Consider the following 16,140-nt stretch of genomic DNA (forward strand, 5'->3'; position numbering starts at 1 on the left):
ATGCTGTGATTCTCAAACTCTGCAACTTCAGTAGAGTAATTAAATGATTAAAGCCTTTGCCGAGTGCCCGTCCACAGAGGAAACCACACACTGTCGTCACTGGCCTGACTTCCCTCCAGTCATCCCCTGTAGGCAGACCATTTGCTGCTGTGTGCCTGCACTGGGTGTGATGGGATCATTCAGCCACTTCCAGTACAAGGATAAAGCAAATTACTGTACTTACTCTCGAGAGAGAGAGAGGCATTCCATTATGTCTCTGGATGAGGCACGAGTGTAAGCGTACCTCCTTCTGCTCATTCAGAAAGGAGAGAGGGGCAGGCATATCTCTGGGCCAGGTCATTCTCACTCTTTCACATTCTTAAAGTGATAGCGGAGTGTGCTTCCAGTTCCTACAAGTGTGGCTCAGTGATCAGCGTTATCAGCATCTGGGGCAATGTGGTACTATTGCACATCAAGGCATGATGAGATATTGGAGGCTGGACAATGTTCCTGTGGGGTGCTGGAGGCTAGTCTCAGTTCACTTTTTTGCACGGTTCACGTCTGAGTAAGACAGACAATGTCAAGATCTCCTTTTTATATCTGTATTCATAAATGTATTCTGTGAGCAAATAATGGTGGATAAAATTAGCAGACATCTGGAAGAGGCACATATTTCAAAGTTATTTTGGTCTGAATGTATAAAGCACAGTATGGAGAATATGATTGGTAGCTGGTCTTAATAAACAGTTAGTGAGTTCTGCCTGCCTAAAATGCAAAACAGATGTATCTTTGTTCTTTTCAACTGACTTTGATGAATAAACTATATGTGACGTCATATCCAAGCTATTGGATGTCTTGAGTCCAGCTGAGAAATCTTTTAGATTTAAAAAAAAAAAATTAGTTTCCATTGTAGGCTCTGGAGAGCACTGAGTGAAATGCAGTGCGCGGCTCTTAAAGGAAATAGAAGCGAATTCGGAGACTCAAACAATTCTTAGTCCAAATATTTATATGTGATATTATTTACTGCAAGAGCGGCTGTCCTGTGCGGCGCAGAACTTTTTTCTCTTTGCATTCAGCAAGACTAGGACTGCATCTTCCATCATTTGGGGGATCTGGCAGGGTTTTTCGGAGAGAAAGAAGGGAAAGGCTAATAAACGTTACCAAGGAGGTAGAGCAGGAAGAGACTGTGACTGTTTTCTTCAGGTTGGACTTCCTAATATCTCTTGTCTTGATGTGATTAATATAAACTTTTCTGGATAAATATATATATATATATATATATTGCTCCGGTGCATTTCCCCCCCTAGAAGATTAACCCAGCAGTTAGTTTTGTGGAGCACCTCATGTGCCAGGAAGTCAGCTCTCTCCCTGCAGGTGTCTCATCCATAAACAAGCACTGACAACAGCTTTCTCCTTCTTTACGGAATCCCTTTGGAATTTAACTTTCAGATATAAATACTTGGAGAAATTGGCTGCGGAAGAGTATGAAAAAGAGCTAAGAAGTCGGAGTGTCTGTCGGAGCAGGAGTGATTTGCCTCTGAATTTGGGGGGTTCTCCAGTCCTGACTGCTTCTGTTCCCAAGTGTGTCAGCCCAGCATCAACAGATTCTCAGGAGGAACCAAACACCCCTGCGACATCTTGCGGGACCCTTCAGACCCCAGAAGGTAAGTGCCAGTGACCCTGAAGGGAGTGTCAGCAGCTATTCATCCCTTCTTGCAGCTTCAGCAGGTGGAGTAAGGTGACACATTTTGTTGACAAGCCTTTACATATATTTTGTCTTGTGAATCAATGCTAAAATTCAGCATGTTATTCAAATACTTTCTTTTGACGTTACAATGCTGTTAAAAGAACTACAGTATCACATTACATTTGGCATCATAGTCCTTGTCTAGTCACGCCACAAAGGGCAGGTGATTCATCCAGAGTTAAGTACTTTACAGTGAAATCCTGTGCAAAGTTACACCACTCTAAGCCTGTTGATTTCAGTGGGCGTAGACTGGAGTAACGCTATATAGGATTGCACTGTTAAAGTCCCATCAGTTTCAGCAGGGAGGTTAAGCGTGTGAACTCAGTGAGACTTAAATTCTCAATTTTGGTTAGATCATGCCTTGAGAGAGCAGCGCCTATTCCAACCTATGATCCAAAGGACCCTCCAGCAAAACCCGTGTCTGCCTGGTAGGGCTTGTAAGCTTCTGTCCCCCTTAAGAGCCACACACCATACACCCAGCTCGACATGCTGGCCATACACCCAGCTCGACATGTTGCATTTGGAATTCCTGGGGGTTCACACTCGAGTTCAAATGCAGTTTGTGGAGCTGCCTTGGGAGAGCTGAGAAACCCTTCTGCACATGCAGGAAGGTCACCTGCACCTAGAAGAGCTTGAACGTTGGTCATGAACATTCTCTGAAGGAAAAGCTACTCTTGGAGGCCCATCTTCCAACAGGGGCTGTGCTGAATGGGGAAAACAGAATAACAGAAAAGGTGCACTTATTTGGATATAAATGCATTCTTAGCTGTGTTGCGGAATTAGTAAAGGGTTAGCAACGGATCAAATGCAAGTAGTTGGGGAAAAAATGGGAGAAGAAATATGGGGTATGACGAAGCCAAAGTTTGTCAATTTTAAATCCTGTTGATTTCAGCGGTGAGAAGCACATGCCCGATCTTTCATGCTGAGATCCATGGGCTCAGTTTTGGCTGGGTTGTACCATGATTGGTGTCTTATAAGGTTTCTTTGCCTCTGTGCTGATACATTCAGAGAGAATTCTGTATATATATGGTTCCTGCACTTCCAGGTAAGACTCACTCTTAAGGGGGAGAAGAATTCTCAGATGCTTTACCTTGGAATACATGCATGGTTCTGAGGTGCATGCACGGCGGGGCCAGTTATCACTGATGTGTCCTTTGACTTGATTTCGTTTCCATTATGTGTGTTTGGTGTCTGTGGCTTCTGTGACTGAAGTTTTTTGCCTCTATTGACTGCTATGGCTTGAAGCATGCTATGAGAACAACTCTTTCAAAGAAGAATTGATATTAAGCCCTGACTTTTGGGACACTCGGTCATGCTTAATTTCAATTTGCATGGCTTCTTCTATTCATTACCATTTTTCTGAATATTAGAATCTGTCCAGTATCTGTGAAATTACTTTTATTCAGAGATGTTTGGAATGACTGTTATTAAAACCCAGTGTCAGGCATCTCCCCCCCCTCCCCCCCAACATTAAGATTTTTCAAATCTGTGCAGGGAGTAACTATCTGTTTATGATGATGATTTTAGCATATGTTTCTGGGAATTATTCCAAACATTACAATATAAAATGGAGCGCTTTGGTATGTGCAGGCAGTAGATGTCTAGCAGGTGCACAGGATAACTCTCTGCAGCGGAGGTATGACGCTGCCTTCAGCAGATCGCAGGTGCTTCGCGCTTTGCCAAAGGAATGCCTAACAAAAATGTGCCCAAAAGTTTGTAAGACAGACTACACGTATAGTTGAAGAGAGCAGAATGCTCAGAGAAATTTCAGTCCCCTTAGCGGAGAGATTGATTCATAAAACCCTGCTCTCTTTTGCCACCACTGTGCTGTAGGCCATTATCAGAATGGGGTAGTGCCCTTCCCCTACCCATTTCCCCTTCCCAACCATTTCCCCCTCTTCCCCATACGTTGCACCTATGTGAAGATGGATCATGCCGTAAATTGCATTCCTAAACATAATTAAGGCGAACTAAACGTCACTGAATTTTTGATCACGCTCAGCAAGGCTCTGGGAGTTTCATGTCCAGAGCTCTCAAGACTTTTTTCTTTGTAAATAGGACCCCGGTTCAGATAGAGTCCACACCGTGGAAGGAGGGGGGTAACCGCTCCTCCTCCGCCCTTTTCTAAAACTGAAACTGCCCTGTTGGGGAAAAGGTGCAGACAATATACTTGGTCTTCCTTCCAATTAAAAAAATGATAATAAACATCATGACTAGCCTAGCAGGGGGCAGCTTCATGCATTCTTGATGGGAGCAAGAGTACCTCCCCGTCCCAAATCTAAACCAGAACTTGGGAAGGCAATTTTTTACCACCAGAGCTGAATATGCACACAAACAAAATCAACCACAGTTTAGGCCTCAGATTATGATTACCAGGAAAGAAAGACCTAAAAATTATTCTTTTGTCAGCAAGGCTATGAGATCTGTTAAACTTCAAACACGTTAAGGCGTCAGCATGTCTTAATCTCCCCCGGTATCTAGTGAGCTTTGATGCACAAAAGCTAATACCCTGGGAGACTGGGTTGTTCCTTGAGATGCTACTGGACTCGAGTTTTCCTGTTTTGCCCTTGTGTACAGCAAACACTATGCTGTTAACAGACAGAATAATATATGGGAGGCAGGATTAGTAGTGTCAGAAGAAATGACATCTGATTGAGACTTAGCATATGAACCACATTCCCACTTGAATTAGCACTGAAATATTTTGGAGGCCATCAAGATCACTAGTTGCATCTGAATGTTGGGAAATACTGTCATTTTTTCAGTGTTACCATGAAAGGGTTTCACAGCTTCAGAGGCCATTACCTTCACATAAATTCCTGGCCTCACCTGAAAGTCCACCTATTTCTTAGATATCAGCAGCATTTAGTGAGTGTTTAGGGCCAGTTCTCTGGCTGAGCCACCCAAGTAACTACTGTGGAATTGATCTGTTGCCTCCAGTAGGTCTTGGGGAAGTTTACTAGGCTTGTGAGCAAATCTCTCCAATTTCATTTTGAGCCCCAGACTCTTACCTGAGAGGAGCTGGCTGAAGCAATTCCAGGATGCTCAGAACCCTTTTCTGTTCTGCACATGGCTCCTTACAGGAAGAAACAATCTGAGAGCGGAACTACAAGTGACAAAAGGCACAGGTTGGATGCTTGTCAGCTTCCCCCAAGTTTGGATGGGAAATGTAGGCGTCCTGGTCTTGCAGCTTCGCTCTCTGACTGCTGTCCAACGGACTTTTCAACTGTCACTTGTCCAACATTCCGCCAAGCTGCCTACATTTCCCATCAAAACTTGAGGGAAGCTGACAGGTGTCCAATCTGTGCCTTTTGTCACTTGTAGTTCCACTCTGAGAGTCTCTCTAGATGAGACGAATTATATGAGAACACTCAAGTGAAGGGAGAGGCAATGTTAGCTGGGAAGCCGAGTTCTTAAAAGGATTGGAAGGGTTTGTCAATTTCCCTCTCTACAGAGCCAGCAAAGATCGCTCCCCAGAAGGGGAGGTGAAACTGACAGAGCTTTCGGGGAGATGAAGAGGAAATAAACCTTTTGAGCAGTTATCTTTGCTGGCTCTATAGCGAGGGAAATTGACAAAAGACTTCTGATCTGTCTTTTAAGATTCAGCTTCCCATCTAACATTGCGTCTCCCTTCACTTGAGTGTCCTCGTGTAATTGGTCTTGTGTAGAGATACTCTAACTCATTATGTGAAGGAGACACTCCCTTAGACACCTGGGCTTACTCAAATCAATCAGTACACAGTGATCTGGGAACTGGGTTGCCAGTTCCAGGTTGGGAAATTTCTGGAAATTTGGGGGGGGGGGGGGAGCATTGGAAGGTCAAGGTTTGGGAACGGGCTGGGGGTCAGCAGGTTATAATATCATAGAGTCCATCCTCCACAGCAGCCATTTTATCCATGAGAACCGATCTCTCTCATCTGGAAATCAGTTGTAATTCTTGGAGGTCTCCAGGCCCCACAAGGACATTGGCAGATATAGGTGGCTGTATTTCTTCACACGAGATTATATTTAAGTTTTTCCAGAGTTCCTGGAAATCTAAAGCTTCGTTCTATACCACAAGGGCTGAACATTTTGATGAGGACATTGTGTTGTCCACAGTGCAGCTGCTTGACTGATCATAAATAGAAATCACTCTGTGGTTTCCTGTCGCATCTGTCTGCAGTCCTGATACCCAATTAACCCCTTCTTTATTCCTTTGGGATATTTTCCCCCTGAAGTCAAGCATGCAGTGATTGGATTCCAAGACCCAGAGCAGTGCCTAGATTTTTAAAAATGCAGTTTATTAAGATAACTTGTTAGTGAAGATAGATTTTCAGAAATAGGAAAATTGAGGCTCTTTACTGGTTGGGGACAGTCTTGCCTGAAAAGCATCAACCAGAATGAAAGCAGTTTATGAGATTCCCACTTTTCTCTTGGTAGCTTACGGCAGCTGACGATTCCTACACCTGAGCCTGCTTTCTATGGAACCAGACCTTAGTCCATCAAGATCAGTATTGTCTTCTCATGCTGGCAGTGGCTCTCAAAGGTCTCCGGTGGATGTTTCTCACATCACCTAATACCTGATCCTTTTAACTGGGGATGCTAAGGATTGAACCTGGGACCTTCTGCATGCCAAGAAGATGCCCTACTGCTCCGCCACAGCCCCTCCTAAATTAAAGCGCAAACGTAATTAAATTAAAAAATTAAAACCCAGAATATATCTGCAGCCCAAACCCCGCTGAACACCCTTGAAAATGAAATGGCCTTCTTGTGCCTCCTGAAAACTTCCAAAGGCATCTCATCCTTACGGGGCCTGTTCTGCTAATATGGAGTCACTCATGAGAAGGGACAGCAGTAGGAGATGCCAAGTGGGTGACTTTAAGGGAAGGAGGACCAGACAGTTGTAATCGGGGCACTGTAACAGGCACATGAGGTTGCCATCAGTTCAAACTCAGGGAAAATTACATGTACTAAGAAAAAGGAAGAACTTTAAAAAAATTAAGAAATCTCTTATTTATTTTCCTGCTTAGTGGGATATGGACGCCTCCCTAGCAGATCAGACCAGATGTAGCCCAGCATTTGATTTCCACAGGTGGGCTTCTTGATGCTCACCATGTGGGCATAGAAGTGATGGCCTCATCTATTCATTGAGCTGCCCTGGCCAGGAATCACCAATAGAACTTTCTTCCATGATCTCTCCTTCCCAATTCCAGAAAGATCCTACAGTCTTCTTCAAATCAGTGTTGGATATTAGATTGCCATTACATTGTGATCTTCAGCTTTTGGTGAAATGTGGTCATTTCTATGTAATGCTGCCTTTCATTTAGAAGTAGGAAGTTAGAAAAGTGTAGTTAATCATGAAATCTAAAAGACTTTTTTGTAGTGGGTGTCCGTTTTTTTGTTGTCGCGATTTATGTGTTCTGAGCCTAACCCATTGAAACACTCCTCTTGTGTAAATCTTATTAATTTCAATGGGAATTGTATAGGGGAACTCCCAGTTTTTTTGTATCCCAAACATCTGATAAGCCTCTAAGGCAGCCTTCAAGTAATCTAAGGCAGCCTTCAAGTACCTGGTTTTCGTTTAAAATTTCTGAGACGACATCCCATATCTCCTGCTACAAAACCACCATGTTGAGGATGGACTCTTCTCTCCTTTCTGCTTCCTTTGTGATTCATCTGCATTCTCAACCGAAAAGGTAATTATTGGCAGCCTACGGATCACTGCAAAGCTCCACTCAGAGTCCATTGTGATTCTGTGTAAATGGCGATAGTAGAACTGCCAGTTGGATCAGCAAAGTAGATCAGCAAAGAGGTGATTTCAGGAATGCGCAGAATTAAACACGCCTGTCCCCATCCTCGTCACTTGCGCATGGCCATTCTCTGCTTTCAGCAAGCTGTGAGCTGCTTGACTGTGAGCACCGCTCTGACTGCTTTCTCCCTTCTTCACAGCACAGCAGAAAGATACTTGCATGTGAAAATCTGCTGGTGTAACTGCAAATGAAGATGGTGGCGAATGGCTAGATTCCCCTGTGTCAGTGATAAGATGAGGTGGAGATCATCAGCCTATGCCAGATGCCATCTAGTTAAGAGCCCAGTTTATGCCATGGGCCAAACTGTATGGAAGTTCAGCCTGTGCCAGATGCCAAACGAGTGTTTGATGTGGCTGTTCTGAAGAAAACAGGCATAAAGAAACATCTGCGCTCTGTCAGCTCAGTGCATGACTCGGCCCTTTATAAGCATCAGCATTTGCAGTCGTCATAAAACTAACACACTTAATATATTATGTGTGCATGTGCATGTGTGTAAGCAAATGTGAAAACACATTTGCTATAAAGAATTCCTTTCAACAGCCAAAAGTCACCTTGTTTGTGTTGGGTTTTTTTTCCTTTGTAACTGAACTTCGCTTGCTTGAAGTCATTATAGTGTTTCAGCATCCAACATGGATGGGATAATAAAATATTTGATACCTGCTGAACTCATACATATCTCTATATATTTATAATTAATATAAACTTCGCCACTTGACTCAAAGAATGGCGGGTTTGCAAAGTGTCTGAGCATATCTGCCATCCACTGCTGTGTGTCAGTCTGGCCCAGCAGTTTCCAAAAGACAGCTGCTGAAGCGCCTGAGAGGACGGAAGATTGACCAGACTCGCTCGGCTTCAGGGACCAGGAGGCTCGCTTCTAAGTGAATCTCTTTCTTCATTGTTCTTTCCACCAGTGAGTGCCAGCGAGCCTGAATGTGAACCAGAAGTTGAGCCAGAGCAAGAAATTGAAGCAGAGCAGGATGACAAGGAAGTAGAGGCTGCTGAGGTGGAGCCAGAGAGCAAAGTGGAGCAAGGCCCAGAGCATGAGCCAGAAGGAAGTGCCATCCTCAGTGAAAAAGAGCGACAAAATGAGGAAGTGAATGAGAAAGATAACTGTTCGGCCTCCAGCATCTCCTCGGCCAGCAGCACTTTAGAAAGAGAGGAAAGGGAAGACAAGTTAACCAGTGACCATGAGACTGGTACAGTGAAGCCTTTTTCCCGTAACCGTTGGTCGTTTTTGTAATGTTGAAACAGCAGCTTCATTTTAATATGAAATGAGCCAGTTTGATGTAATGGTTAAGAATGTAGGACTCTGATCTGGAGAACCAGGTTTGATTCCCCACTCCTCCACTTGAAGCCAGCTGGGTGATTTGGGGGCAGTCACAGTTTCTAGGCTCTCTTAGCCCCACCCCCCTCACAGGGTGTTTTGTTGTGGGGATAATAATAATATACTTTGTAAACCGCTCTGAGTGGGTGTTAAGTTATCCTGAATGGCGGTATATAAATCGGTGGTGGTGGTGGTGGTTTTTGTTGTTGTTGTAAGGAAACAAACAGCTATGCTCAGGTTGTCTTGAGAAGTCCTCCATTATTAGAGCCTCACTGTGAGGTACTCAGAATGGATTACAGGGGAGACTTTTTGTGCTTTCACACTTCTGTTTTAACCTGGTTGTTATCCATTGCTGCCCTGACTCCATGTAAAGTAATGTGGGGATAGCAGCTTTTACATCCCTGTACGAAGCATATATGAACCACTGAGGCCTTTTCAAACAGTGCCACTTCTTCTGGTGGTCCCATGTAGGGAAGTTTTAATAGTTGACATTTTGGGTGGCGTAGCATCAGTGCACAAAGATGGTGATACCATACCATAAGTGTAGTACCAGTAGAATCTCACAGAAGCTCCTACCCTACCCCACATTTTGTTAGAGTTGCTACTGGACTCTTGCTCTTTTCTGCTGCTACAGACAAACACGGCTACCCGTCTTGCAATACCAGTGTTCACCACTACAGCGCTATAGCAAAAATCACTATCCACTCTGAAGGGAAGGGCAAACGCGTGGGAACTGAGCAGTAAACATTTTTTAAAACGCCACTGATAGAAGTGCTGCAGACAATTCAAACAATGAACTGCAGCAAATCAGAAGCACGTAGAACACTTGAGAATAGAAGAAAGGTTTTCTTTAAAAATTGGGTGAACCCTGTAAAACTGGTTGTGCCTGAAATGGCACCAAAAATCCACTAACAACCAGCAGCCAACACAGTTTACAAAGAGTGTCTGAAAAGGGCCTCGGGGTCAGAGGGTCTTAGTTAAAAGACATTGTTACAACGGGGACATTATTCTCACCTGCCATTTTCTACTTCGCTGAAAAGGTACGCTGAATGTTCAGAGCAATTATCTGCCAAATCAGATAAGCACTTTTCACAAGATGAGGTTTTCCCAAGTTGCTCTGTCAGGTGTTCCTTCCAGGCTTAGGGTTGAGGTGCCTTTTTCCCTATTTAAAGACAGGGCTTAATTGCACAAGTTCCCAACTGGAAGGATTGGAGATTTGTGGGCGTGCCTGCAAGGTGCCAGGGCAATCTTTGGCAAATTTGCTGGCTGTCTTGCCACTGCTTATCTGTCCCAGTTCTGTGGGACTGACTTTACTGGCATAAGACTGAGCACAATAAATCCCTGCTTCTTCCTCCTTACCCCACTCACAAATCGACAGTGACGGTTAGGCGACCTGTTGCCTTATTTGGGACACTTGTTCACTTGTCTGAGTGGGCTCTTTTCATTCTTGGAAATGAAAAAAATATTAGACATCTTTATTACTCTGGCTAAGAAGGTTGGCAGCTGTACTTCTAGGGAATGCAGTCCTTTGATTCTTCTGCTTTCTTCCTCTTCATCAGATGGCAGAGTTTTACATGTAGAGTGTTCCAAACTAGCAAGAATTACAACTGGATTTAGCCTGTGTCGGCATAGGAGCATACATCTTGTATCTACAATAAAAGAGCTGGTGCCACATGTCCTTTGCATCAGACTCCTTGGCAGTATTAAACACATAGATCTGTTCTCCATTGTACAAATTAACATGAGTAGATGGAGTTTATTGTGCAGTTACAAGACCATGACATGCAAGTGTAGAATTTGGGCTCCGAATTCCCTACTATGAGTTTCTCACTTTCCTTTCTAAAAAGAGTTTGTAAGTGCATGGCCAGTGCTTGGTAAATGTCAGAGCAGGTTGAGGGGCGAGGGATAAGAATCAAACATCTTTGTTAGTCATTAACCTTGCAAAAGAGGTTGGCAACTGGGCTCCTAAGGAATGTCAGATCTTGTGGTTAGGAGCTGCATAGCTCTTCTCCCTCAAAATGGCAGATTTAATGATGTAAAATAAACAATTATCCACCTCACTTATCTATTTACATAATGTATACAGTGCAGGTTTCCACTATTCTTACTGGAAAATCTGGGTAACTTTAATACAGAATTTTAATTTCTTTTTTTCTTTTTTTAAGTACATAGGACATATGTTTTTATATGCATATGGCCATGAAAAAATCTCATTCTCTAGAAGCAGTGCCAGGGAATAAAACACATATTGAGACCTCAAGAGTCCAAATATGAGCCACTCAAATGTTCTAGGTAACTTTTTGTTTCTAAAGATGCAGTGTTTCATTAACAAAAAAAGACTTTAGGTCATCGTTAAGTCCGCTAGGTTTGATTTGCACAAGGTCGGGGGGGTGGGGTGGGGTTCACATCTCTGTATCTATTGCTTGACTAGAAACTATGTGCCCAAGAGAGTTCTTCCCTTATGGTATCCAAGGATGGACTTCATTTTCAGGACAGAACTTCTGTTTCCTGACACTCGCATCCAATTACTAACCAAGGCCAACCTTGCATTGCTTCTGAGATCTGATGAGATCAGGCTCTCCAGGTCAGCAGCATATACAGTTGTACTATTTGGTATATTTATGGGATTTAAGTATAAATGTCTTTATTTGCTATAAGAAAAATTTCAAGTACACCCAATACTTGAGAAGGAGTTGCAAACTGCTATACCCTATGCTACCATAGCACTTGTATCTTTAATTTTTGCCATCTGAGAAGGTAGGAACAAAATGAAGTTTGAAGGTAGAAAACGGATCCTATAGAAAACAAAACAAAATGTATTATTTGGACTAAAACACTTTTACAGAGTCACAGTACGTAGGACTACCAACATGTTTGGACATTAAAGTCAACTGTGTAGCACTGAAGTCAACTGTGTAACACTGAAAACATTCTTTAATAATAGAAATAAGGTTGCACTCACCTGTAACCCTAATTCTTTGAGAGTGGTCACATAGATTCACACAGTGCTTTTTAATGTATTATCATTAAACACATAACATATTAATTGTTGCCAAAATTATTAACATTTAAATCTCAAAAACTATAACAATACAGCAAACTGAGTATCAAGGTCCCTAACGGTTAGTTTTTTCTGAAACAGAGAGAAAATGTGTGAGATCCTCAACGGCTGAAGAGATTGGTGTTTCTTGACCAATATTATCAATAGTTGAAAAAGGATTGTAGGAGAAGACCTTCCCTCCCACCTGTTTTACAGAGGTGCAGCCCATCTCAGAGGTCCAGAGATGACCAGGCCACTTCCAGCTTTTGAGGCACCTAGGCATAATTTAAAACATTTTAAATGATGACACTTGATAAGATAAAAGCATGTTAAGAAACTTAGGAAATGCCAAAAAGTAACGTGTGTCCAAATTTAAGATCTCTGTTGGGCTTGAGTCCCAGTTCTGAATGGCCCTACAGGGGATTCCATCTGGTGCTATGCTGGGAATGTACAGGGTCTCGTGGTCGACAAACATGGGAGAGATCTCCACTTGGTGGAACTTGTGTTTTGCCTGGAAGAATGCTATGCCAGAAACAGCTATACAGAAAGCAAGCAGTGGTACATTTTTCTCCTGTCATATTCATATGAGATGGGCAACAATGCATAGAAGCACACTCATTTTCCTGCTCAAATTGGACAGTTAAAGCTTTATGAATGGGCTGGGACTTGAATATCTCTGCATATGATCACATTGTAGGAAATTATTTGTTCCTAAATTTGAGCAGATTTGATAGGACTCTAGGGTGCTCATGCTTTTCGTACTCAGGCATTTGTATTTTACATTTGGGTTTTCAGTCATTTACAATGCAATATTAAGAAAAGTTACTCCAGTGTAAGCCCACTGAAGTTTCTGAGCTTAGACTGGAGTAACTGCTTAGGATTCCACTGTTAATGTGGATTCTACAGCCTTGAATAATTAGTTTAACAGTACATTATTCCTGTGGAGAGGGTAGAGTAGACCAATTTTTTTTTTATTTTTAGCACAAAGGTAAAGAAAAGAATTTGTTTTTGGTGAAATTTCAGATGGTTCATGATTCTCCTCCATTTCAAAACATATTGCTAAAGTAACATGTTTCGGTATTTCAGTCCTGCTCTTTCCTTGGAAATTTATTTCTAGAGATTAGAATGGGAGGCCAGCTGTTAAGCATCCAATAAAAACCAACAGATCAGAACTACTAAGGTGTTAAATAAATTTTGTTTTATGAAGACAGGAAGCAACCTCAAGCATGTAGTTTTCCTGAAACTCACGCCATTGGTAAAAACTCCAAAGGCTGTCTGGAAAATTAGGCCCCTGAAGTATATTACTGCTTTGTAGTTGGCTTCCTTGGGAAATTGTATTCATTCTCAGCTGCAAATTTGAGTGTGCATGAATCAACTTCAAGATGCTTTCCTGTTTCCATTCATTGTTTCTCTGTAATTTCAGGTCCCTGGTTACAGACCATTCAAGACATTGGGGTGAATGATCAGGGCAGCAATATTCTCAATAACAAGCGGTTCATGCTGGATATGTTGTATGCCCATAACAAGAAGTCCAAGGATGAAGAAGCTAGAGAGCTGGAGGAGAAGGCGGAGGAAAAGGAGGTGGCAGAGGCGAGCGAAGACACCATAACCAGCCTAGCTAGCAGGATCTCAGTCCTGCAGGCCACCCAGCAGGCCAAAGACGAAAGTGTAAAAAAAATTGAGATTGGGAATTTGGACAACCATGGCAGCGTGAAGGCCTTTGCAGAACGATTTAATAATGGCGAATTGGCCAAAGCCTCAAACTTTCCTGGAAGTGATTGCAGTGAAAAGGTCTCTGAAAAAACACCAATGCAAGCGAAGAAGGAATCGGACTATATTTGGGATCAGCTTCTGGCCAATCCAAGGGAACTTAAAATCAAAGACATGGATTTTACAGACTTGAGGGACGACGACGATGTCGACGTCTTGGACATGGATGTGGGGCCGGGTGACTCCCTGGCTCCCCCTCCACCACCTCTGCCTTCCTTTTTTGGCTTGCCTCCTCCACCCCCTCCCTTGCTTTATGGATGTCCACCTCCACCCCCACCCTCTGGTAATTTATTGGTTCCTCCTCCCCTGTTCGGCACTCCTCAGGGCTTAGGATCTCCCCCTCTTCATAGGGGTCAGCCAGCTTTTATTAAAAAGAAGAAAACAATCCGCCTGTTCTGGAATGAGGTAAGGCCCTTTGAGTGGCAGTGCAAGAACAACAAACGCTGCAAAGGATTCCTGTGGTCAAAACTGGAGCCTATTAAGGTGGACACTTCCAAGCTGGAGCATCTCTTTGAGTCTAAATCTAAGGAGCTCCCTGCAACAAAGGTATTTTTCTAGATCTTGTACTGATTTTGATCATATTTTATGTGCCTAAACTAAATGGGCCAGCTGTGATGAAAAATAATCCCAAGAATGTGAAATTTCCAAATATAATGAGTCAGTATTGTTTTATGTCTTGAGAATCATGGCAGATATTACAAAATTCCTCCAAATATGTTTACATCCTCAAATGAAATCTAATGTTCTTTGCAATGTATAGATCCAGAGGAATTAGCCGTATTAGTCTGTAGTAGCAAAATAGTAAAGAGTCCTGATGCATCTGACGAAGAGAGCTGTGATTCTCGAAAGCTTATGCTACAACAAAGTTGGTTAGTCTTAAAGGTGCTACTGGACTCTTTTGCAATGTATTGATGTGAGTAGTCACAAGTCTACTTCATATCTAATGAGCAGAAGTTGAGGGGCAGGAGCTCTACTGTCTTTTGACTTTGTGGCTATCGGTTTCAAGACTATGCAGATGCCGGGTGCCTCTGGAATTCAGATGTCTAAATTAACAGAAAGGAAATTTAGCAGAAGTTAAAGCTTGTTTTTGAAGCCTTAGACTATGAGAAGCTAAATGCAAATGCTTTAATTTTTGTGAACAGCTGTGTCATGATAAAGTAGTTTATCCAAGGCTAGCTTTGACTTTACAGATAGATATAATTTAATTTTTTCATTTAAATTTGATAACCACATAAATAAATGCTTTATAAAGTCAAAAATAAGGCATTAACTTTCTGTTGGATCCCTTCCTATCATGATCAAAAAGAGTCCAGTAGCACCCTTAAGAATAACCAACTTTATTGTAGCATAAGCTTTTGAGAATCACAGTTCTCTTCGTCAGATGCATGGAGGGCAAGAAGAAACTGGTCAGATATATAGGTGGAGAGGGGAGGGAGGAGTAGATGCAAACAGTAGCTTCTGATAGGGAAATCAGTTTGCTTCTGTTAAGGAAGTCAGTTACTTCTGATAATGAGATAACCATTCATAGTCTCTATTCAATCCCAGCCTGACTGAGTCAAATTTACATATGAATTCCAATTCAGCAGCTTCCCGTTGGATTTTGTTTTTGAAAGGTTTCTGTTGAACTACAGTGACTTTTAAGTCCTTGATGGAATGTCCTGGTAGATTGAAGTGTTCTCCCACTGGTTTCTGGATGTTGCCAGTTTTAATGTCAGATTTGTTTCCATTTATTCTTTTGCGCAGAGGTTGGCTGGTTTGTCCAATGTACAGAGCAGATGGACATTGTTGGCACATGAGGGCATATATCACATTGGAGGATGAGCAGTTGTAAGAGCCAGAGACAGTGTAGTTGACGCCATTAGGTCCTGTAATTGTATTTCCTGGGTAGATATGAGGGCAGAGCTGGCATCTGGGTCTGTTGCAGGGCCTGGTACCTGTGCTGGTGACTCTGCTAGCCGATTCATGATTGTAAGTGAGAAGTTGTTTCAGGTTGGGGGGCTGTCTGTAGGCAAGGAGAGGTCCCCATGGATAATGTGGGAAAGGTCTTACATGCTTTAGATACCAGAAGATCTTCATTGTTTTAATTCCAAGAGATTACAAAAGTGTTTAGATATGATCTGCACCATTTTCTGTTTGTTGTCAGAAGGGACATGGGGCATTCTGCACCCATCTGATGGTGTTCTTAACATTCTCAGCAGAAGTTCATTGTCTATTACAGGTTGTTGCTCATTCTACAAAACCACCATCCTCTTCTGCTGTTTTTGTGAGAGGGATCTCAGCACAAACATACAAACCGGCATGATCCACTCTTTCTCCATTTATCAAGCATTACTCTTTACATGTCAGTTCTAGAAGGCATAGGGATATACTAGCCAGCCATTCAGTAAAGAACATGAGACTTTAGGGAGATCCATGATGAAAATAGGTTTCTGCTACCTATGACTACTTCCATCAAGTCATCGTTCGCTCAGTCACGCAAAGGGCTACCTAG

The 16,140-nt window shown here is 42.6% G+C and overlaps 1 protein-coding gene across 1 annotated transcript in view; it reads left to right on the forward strand.

Moving 5' to 3' along the window:
• The window catches only part of FHOD3 (formin homology 2 domain containing 3), a 472,076-nt gene that overhangs the window by 356,591 nt on the left and 99,345 nt on the right, over nucleotides 1-16,140 (forward strand). Inside the window, 3 exon segments of the mRNA XM_054990826.1 lie at nucleotides 1,429-1,643; nucleotides 8,427-8,711; nucleotides 13,303-14,195. Coding sequence (XP_054846801.1) covers nucleotides 1,429-1,643; nucleotides 8,427-8,711; nucleotides 13,303-14,195 — 1,393 coding nt within the window.

The sequence above is a fragment of the Eublepharis macularius genome, chromosome 11 (genome assembly GCF_028583425.1).
Source record: "Eublepharis macularius isolate TG4126 chromosome 11, MPM_Emac_v1.0, whole genome shotgun sequence".
In the NCBI taxonomy this organism is placed as follows: Eukaryota; Metazoa; Chordata; class Lepidosauria; order Squamata; family Eublepharidae; genus Eublepharis; species Eublepharis macularius.